The following is an 8,906-nucleotide window of genomic DNA, read 5'->3' as shown; positions in this document are numbered from 1 at the left end:
ATCGGAGGTGCGACTGCTGAAAAGATTAAATCCTCATTTCTCTTGTGAATGTATTCGGACATGATTAAAGAAAACAAAATTGAAGGTGATTGAAGAAATTGAAAGAAAATGGAAGTGATTGAAGAAATTGGAGGAAAATGGAAGAGGGTAAGAAGTTATGTAATGTGAAATAAAATGGGAGATGCGAGGGTGGTATTTATAGAAGTAGAAAAATAAAGCATGTGTCAATGCATGTGGCGCATACACACATGCACACATGCATGCGCCAATGCATATGGCGCCAACATACATTGGTTTTGCATGCATGCGCCAAGGCTACTGGCGCCTCCTCTCTAGCTTAATTGGATGTGTCAGTTCAACTGGCGCATCAATTAAGAGAGATGATTATTTCGGTATTTTTTTTTTGAAAAATAGGTTATTTAGGGATTTAAATTGAAATTAGTGGTTATTTTTAAAAAAATCCACTAATTATATTCAATGAATTGGATTGTTAAGTATCAATGTTTTGCACTATTTTATACTTATTATATGCAATGTATTACATTTGTATGCATTTTTTATGCTTTTACAATGATATGCATTATGCATTTTGCTACAACAACATTGATATCCTCCTCACACAATCCTGAAAGTGAGTGTCTATCATTTGTTCTTGAATAATGTTATTTACATTTAGCTTGAATAATTTTCATCCAACTTCACTTTTTTTAATGTATCAATAAATATATATTAAATGTAGTCCTTCAAGTTTTATAGTTATAACTCAATGGTCATTTAAGTTAAGGTTGTGTTGCAAACAGAAATCACATGATTTTGTAACTTCATCTCTAACCCTCTCACTCAAGTTAAACAAAAAAACAATTAGAACTTACCATTTAGTCTATGTCTCCTCAAAATCTCCCCTCCAAATGTTTTGTTTCATTCTGGTTATAGCGCGAAGAACAACATCTTTTTTACACCACCATGTGTTTTAAAGTTCTTTGACGTTGAATACTTGAATGGTAAGATCTAGAGCATTTATTCAGTATTTTAGAGGAATGATTATACTTAGAATCGTGAATTAAATGACAATTTGACTCGTCACCAATGGATATCCGGAAAAAAAATATCCACTAAAAATCCACAAAATGAGTATGTGTATGAACTTAGATAATTATCCACTAAAAATAAACGGTTATGAATGCAGGTATAGGCACTTTAGTACTCACCTTGCTGCATACAAAAACACCTGACCCCATCCTATGGCAAGACAAGTGAGACTTTTACCTAAGGCTTGAACAAAAATTTAATAAGATATAGACTTTAGGTATTATGGCAAAACTGTTAGAATTAATAGCGGTTAGAATTAATAACTTAGATATTATGACTTATGTATGACAATTAGAATTAATAATAGGCTATAGGTAATAATATGTTACCGTTAATTTTTTTATAAGTAAACTATAGGTATTATAATTATTACTTTTACAATTAATTTAAGGAGGTACAATTAATTAATATTAGTTGTAATTTTTTTTCATTAACAGTACAATCATACATAAAAGCCTTTTAAATAGCAACATTTTTTAATTTCATTCTCTCTCTCTCAAACTCAAAGCATAATTCTACAATCACAATATTCTCAAATCTATGTGTTTTTTCCTCTCTTTCTCTCTAATCTTATAATCACTTTAGTCTTGCCTCTCACTCTCTCACGCACTTTTGTCTCTTACAAGTATTATAAAAAAATTGTAAAGAAATGGACAAAAAGAAGAACAACAAAGGCCTCAAAAAACAGGTTTTATTTATTTAATATTTTATTATTAATATTTTATTTTTTATTTTTAATCATTTTATACATTTTAATTTTATTATTAGTGAATTTTATTTATTTTATATTAGTATATATTACAAAATATTTATTATTTTATTTTAGAATAGAACAATGTTAACTCAAAAATTTGAATCAGGAGCTTCAAAATTGAAGGAAAAAAATTGAGACTTTAGTTGAATCACAAAAGAGGACTTTAGATAAATTTATCAAAACAAACAAAAAAAAGTAAATTTGAAAATGTAGGCGATTATCCATTGAATGAACAATTTACCAACCATGTAGAAGCTAACATCATAGAGGTGCACGAAAATGAAAATGTAAATTTAGTAGAAGAACTTAACAATGTGGATGAAGTTAACAACTTAGATAATGATGAAAATACAAATAATAATTTATTAATAGAAGAACTTGATAGTGTAGATACGACTAGAAATGTACGTGATCCAAGTCAATTGACAAATATTAATGCAAATTTGAGAGATTTATTAGTAAAAAAATGTCCCCTTAAAGTTGTCGATATAGATTTTCCTAAAGATGAATCCTCAAGATATTTTTCTTCCTCATTTTATATTAAAAAATTATCTATCGAAGAAAAACGTGAAAGAAGATGGTTAATATATTCTCAAGATTTGGATAAAATATTTTGTTTTTGTTGTAAATTATTTTAATACTCTTTCTAGTACAAGCAAATTAGCAAGTTGTGGTATTAAGGATTGGAAAATTTTGAGTTCTAAGTTGAGGAGTCATGAGATGACTAATAAAGACATTGTTAATATGAGCTCATGGATTGATCTAGAAACAAAATTGTTAAAAAATAAGACAATTGACATACATGCTAAAGATCAAATAAATAGAGATAGAGAACATTGAAGAAATATTTTATTTAGAATAATAGCAGTTGTTAAAACTCTTGGAAAAAATAAATCAGCTTTTCGCGAAACAACTCTTGGAAATTTCTTAAGTCTTATTGAAATGATTGCTGAATTTGATCCTATAATGCAAGAACATATTCGTTGAATTAAAGATAAAGAAATTCATAATCATTACATTGGACATAAGATACCAAATGAATTAATAAGTTAGATAGCGAATGAAATTAAAACAAAAATTATTCAAAAAATTAAAATTGGAAAGTATTTTTCAATTATACTTGACTGCACTCATGATATAAGTCATCAAGAGCAAATGAATTTTGTCTTACGATATGTTGATATTTCTTCTAGTCCAATACAAATTTTTGAATATTTTGTAGAATTTTTAGTAGTAAATGATACAATTGAAAAAAGTCTTTTTGATACATTTGTAAATGAGATAAATATTATTGGACTTGATATTAGTAACTTAATAGGACAAGATTATGATAATGAGTCTAATATGAAAGGAAAATATTAAGAAATGCAAAAAATATTTTTAGATATTAGTTCTAGATCATTTTATACTTCATGTGGTTGTCATAATTTAAATTTATTACTTTGTGATATGGCTAATTGTTGTCCTAAAGTTACATCTTTTTTTGGAGTGCTACAACGTATATGCACATTATTTTCTTCTTCTACTAAAAGATGGAAAATTTTACAAGATCATATTTCTAGTCTAACACTTAAATCATTGTCACAAATACGTTGGAAAAATCGTATTGAAAGTGTGAAATCTTTGAGATTTCAAACTTAACAAATAAGAGATGTTTTATTAGAATTATGTGAAATTACCGATGAACCTAAAATAAAAAGTGAAGTTGAATGTTTAGCAACTTATGAGCTTAAAATTTTTGAATTTTTATTAGGCATGATTATTTGGCATGATATATTATTTGCAGTAAACTCTATTAGTAAAAATATGCAATCAAAAGATATGTGTATTGATGTTGATATAGAATAATTGAAAAGTCTTATTTTATTTTTCGAAAAATATAGGGAAAATGGATTTAAAAATGCTATGATTTATGCAAAAGAAATTGCTTTTGAAATGAATATAGAACCAAAATTTCGTGAAAAACGTATTATTCGCAGAAAGAAACAATTTAATAAGATTATTGACAATGATGTTATAAAATCTCCTGAAGAGTCATTTAAAACTGATTACTTTTTATATATAATAGATCAGACAATCACTTTATTTCAAAGTAGATTTGAACAATTTAAAATATATAATGATATATTTGGTTTTCTATTTAGTATTGAGATGTTAAAATCTAGTGAAGTTGAAAATTTAAAAAAGAATTATTTTAACCTTGAACATTCATTAAAACATAATGACAAAACATATATTGATGGGATAGATTTATTTATGGAACTACAAGTTTTAAAAGAAATAATAAAAGTAGAAAATGATACATCAATTGATATACTTAATTATATAAAGAGACTCAATTCTTTTCCAAATGCGTATATTGCTTATAGAATATTGTTAACAATTCTTATAATTATTGCATCGGCCGAGAGAAATTTTTCAAAATTAAAGTTAATAAAATCTTATTTAAGATCAACAATGTCTCAATAAAGATTGAATGGGTTGATGTCACAGTAAACAGAAGCAGCCTGAGGAAACTCAATGAGGAAATCTCGAAAAAGAAATTGAAGCCATTGCAGTTCACAAGATAAGGAGGCCAAAGCTTTGTATTCGGCTTTAGTGGAAGAACGAAAAATAGTGTTTTGTTTCTTAGATTTCCAGCAAATGAGTGAGGATCCAAGGATAACATAAAACCCTGTAATTGATTTTCGAGTCTCTGGGCATCTGGCCCAATCTGAATCTGCAAAACCATATAGTTTTAGAGGACTAGCAGCAGAAAAAAGGATTCCCTTAGCAGGTGCAGACTTGAGATATCTTAGGATTCTAGTGGCAGCCTGATAATGAGGGGCAAGAGGCTTTACAACATACTGACTCAAATGATGTATAACATAAGATATATCAGGCCTGCTATTTGTAAGGTAGATTAAGCGACCAATAAGTCTCCTGTAAGAGGAGGGATCAGCAAGAGGTTGACCAACTGAAGTAGACAACTTTAGATTGGGGTCAAATGGTACAGAAGATGGTTTGGCTGCCAAATAACCTGTGTCTTCAAGCAAATGGAGGGTATATTTCCTTTGATTCATGAAAATACCTTTAGTTGACCTAGCAATCTCAAAGCCTAAAAAGTATCTCAACTTGCCTAAATCTTTGATGCTAAACTGTTGATCCAAAATATGCTTAACATAATGAATTTCATCAAGGGAATTACCAACTAAAACTATGTCATCCACATACACTAGTAAAGTTGTGAAACTGGTGGAGGTGGATTTAACATACAAAGAACAGTCAGCTTGAGATTGTGAATAGCCAAGAGACATCAAAAAAGAAGAAAGATTAGCATATCATTGCCTACTAGCTTGCTTCAAGGCATATAAAGATTTGTGAAGTCTGCAGACCTGTGAGGAATTAGAAGTAACTAGGCCAAGAGGTAATGTCATATACATTTCTTCATGTAAATATCCATGCAAAAAGGATTGTTAACATCTAATTGCTCTAGGTGCTAACCTTTGATTAAAGCTATAGACAAAAGAACTCGAATTGTGGTAATCTTAGCCACAGGAGAAAAGGTATCAAAGTAGTCTACTCCCTCCATTTGTGTATAACCCTTTGCCACAAGTCTGGCTTTATATCTTTCTATGGATCCATCTGCCTTATATTTCACCTTATAGACCCATCTGCATCCAATTGGCACCTTACCAGGTGGAAGATCCACTAATGTCCAAGTATGATTATCAACAAGAGCCTACAATTCAACATTCATAGCATGCTTCCTGTAACACCCCTTTTTCTACCCCAAATTATTTAGCATATAATCAGAGTAAATAAACACGCATATAAGAAAAGGGCGTCACATCGACGTTTTCAAAACTTAAAACTTTCGAAAACCAACAATACACCTGGTCAATCAAAGTAACACATTTCAATCATCATGAATATTCAAACATATGCGTTCGCAGCGGAAAATAAAGAATACTCATGTATTTCATAAGATGATCCATGTCCCATACCATGATCAAATAAAATAAAACAATTAATGACATAAAGCATGTCAAAATAAGATACGAGTTCAATACCACTAATCTACCCAGTGTTACATGACCAGAGCATTGACTCATTACCTAATTAAAACTAAATACGGAACTCTCCAGCTAATCTTGAGCGAGCTACCGTCCACCTATTCCAGCAATACTACTCTGTAGTATCTGCACGATGCCCATGTAAAGGTAACATTCAAACAGAAAGGGTGAGAATTCCAAATCATTATGAAATAGCATAATAAGGCACAATGAATTAAAACACAATTTAAGAATTCATCAGACTTGGTATAATTATATCAATGATATTAACAGACAATCATTCCACATAATTCAAATGTACATCACACTCACATCAATACACACATTCAATGATCACATAACTATAGACGACTCAATGCAAGACAATATGACTCTATGCATGTGGTACCGCAATGTGAACTCAAAGTTTCACCGCTTTCCGATTCAATATCTAGAATCCAAGCCACGCTTCAGATCCGGACAAGACCAAAGCCTACGTCTGTTTCCAATGAAGGATCACTACTTAATACTACGCCTAATCCCAATCAAGGATTAACGTCTGCTACGTCTGTTTCCAATTAAGGATCACCGCTTAATACTACGCCTGATTCCAATCAAGAATCAACGTCTGCTACGTCTGTTTCCAATAAAGGATCACCGCTTGACCATGCTATGAATGAATGCACACATACCAACACATATGCAATTAAGACCTTATATACCGTCTTAACATCCCACATATCACCATAACTCATAATTGGTACATATACACATTCATCATCATAAACCTTTCACAATTCAATAATGACATACATACACATTCATACAATATTTTATTCTCATCATGATAAAATTCATGGCATTTATAAATCACATAATATTTTATAACCTGGAACAATAATAATAATCCTTTACGTTATCTTTAGTCATGTTATTTCACAATCAAACATATCAACCATGTTTAACACCCATCAAAATAAAATTCATAGACTTTGTAAGACGCATAATACACTATAATATGATATCATAATAATAGCCTTTTTCATTATCTTACCAATGCATCCGTCCGCATTCAAAACGGAGCTATAATGCCCAATTAATTCATTAATCTATCTTAATCAGGATTTAGATTAATATTTATTCATTGCATAAATATTCAACAACAACCTCTCTAGCCTAGTGGTAAGGCATGTACAGATTCAGGGAGGTACTGGGTTCGAACCCCACTGATGACAAATTCTGTACAGACATTAGTGACTATTGACTAACTGGTCGACCATGCTCTGATACCACTAGGTAGGAACATGTTTTCGTGTTAGCGCAGGAACAACTTTGATACGATCCATGTCCCATACCATGATCAATGACATACCAGAGCATTGACCCATTACTTGGACATACCAACACATATGCAATTAAGACCTTCTATACCGTCTTAACATCCCACATATCACCATAACTCATAATTGGTACATATACACATTCATCATCATAAACCTTTCACAATTCAATAATGGCATACATACACATTCATACAATATTTTATTCTCATCATGATAAAATTCATGGCATTTATAAATCACATAATATTTTATAACCTGGAACAATAATAATAATCCTTTACGTTATCTTTAGTCATGTTATTTCACAATCAAACATATCAACCATGTTTAACACCCATCAAAATAAAATTCATAGACTTTGTAAGACGCATAATACACTATAATATGATATCATAATAATAGTCTTTTTCATTATCTTACCAATGCACCCGTCCGCATTCAAAACGGAGCTATAATGCCCAATTAATTCATTAATCTATCTTAATCAGGATTTAGATTAATATTTATTCATTGCATAAGTATTCAACAACAACCTCTCTAGCCTAGTGGTAAGGCATGTACAGATTTTGGGAGGTACTGGGTTCGAACCCCACTGATGACAAATTCTGTACAGACAGAAAAATTGGGTTGTTACACTTCCAATATTCAAATTTTGACAAAATGATGAAAAATATTCAAATTTTGACAAAATGATGAAAATCAGTTATGGATAGGAGAACCTGAATTGGGAGTATCAGGGACATTGGACAATGTATTGTCTTGTCTAATGGATGCAGGGTAGGCAAGTTACTGTGATGGGTCAAATCATATAGGATATAGCCCTTAGTTCCCTCTTTATAGCCTATAAAGACAGCCTTGTGTGCCCTTAGTTCCCTCCTAACTTGGTCCTATGGGCCATAAGAGAGGTAGCATGGCTTAGACATCCAAACACTTTAAGGTGAATAAGGGAGGGAGGCTCTTGGTATAGAATTTCATAAGGGCATTTTAGTTTAAGCAAAGGGGTAGGGAGTCTGTTAATAACATGGATAGCTTTCTGCACACAAAAATTCCACATTGTTAAAGGCACATTGGATTGAAAGTGTAGGGCCCTAGCTACATTAAGTATATGTTGATGTTTCCTCTCAACAATCCCATTTTGTTGAGGGGTTTCAACACAAGATTTTTGATGTAGAATGCCCTTAGCAGAAAGGAAACTGTGTAAGGCTAGAAATTATGTACCATTATCAGACCTCAAGCATTTTATATGTTTATTAAATTATTTCTAAACATATGCTACAAAGTTTATAAGACTATCTCTAGTTTCATCTTTGGTTTTAAGAAAAATCACCCATGTGAACCTAGAATGATCATCAACTAGAGTGAGAAAGTATTTGTGTCCTAACATAGAGATAGTAGAAAAGGGACCCCATAAGTCAGCATGAAGAATGTCAAAAACATCATTAATGCAAATAACACTATCAGGAAAGGGAAGTTTTCTTTGTTTGGCAAAATGACAAGAATCACAAGGGGAAACATTATCTTTATAAGAAACAAAAGGAAAAACTTTTGCTATGGTTTGTAAACCTTTATGAGATGGATGACCTAGCCTCATATGCCATATATCACCATCATTAGGAGATACAAAATTATAAGAAGCATGGAAAACATTGGAATGAAGGACATATAAGCCATATTGCAAGTCAGTTA

The 8,906-nt window shown here is 31.1% G+C and overlaps 1 protein-coding gene across 1 annotated transcript; it reads right to left on the bottom strand.

Annotated features, from left to right (window-relative positions):
- Positions 1-4,305: 4,305 nt before the first annotated feature.
- LOC127079186 (uncharacterized mitochondrial protein AtMg00810-like) lies at positions 4,306-5,139 on the bottom strand. The gene has a single exon (XM_051019606.1). It carries the CDS (start codon positions 5,137-5,139, stop codon positions 4,306-4,308), a length of 834 nt encoding a protein of 277 aa, XP_050875563.1.
- Between the last annotated feature and the right edge of the window lie 3,767 nt (positions 5,140-8,906).

The sequence above is a fragment of the Lathyrus oleraceus genome, chromosome 5, assembly GCF_024323335.1.
Source record: "Lathyrus oleraceus cultivar Zhongwan6 chromosome 5, CAAS_Psat_ZW6_1.0, whole genome shotgun sequence".
NCBI classification, from domain to species: Eukaryota; Viridiplantae; Streptophyta; class Magnoliopsida; order Fabales; family Fabaceae; genus Lathyrus; species Lathyrus oleraceus.
Note: the sequence above shows the minus strand (reverse complement) of the source record. Positions and strands in the feature narration are given on the sequence as shown.

Coding starts and splice junctions, on each gene's coding strand:
- LOC127079186 (XM_051019606.1), bottom strand. CDS start 5,139: ATGTCTCTTGGCTATTCACAATCTCAAGCTGACTGTTCTTTGTATGTT.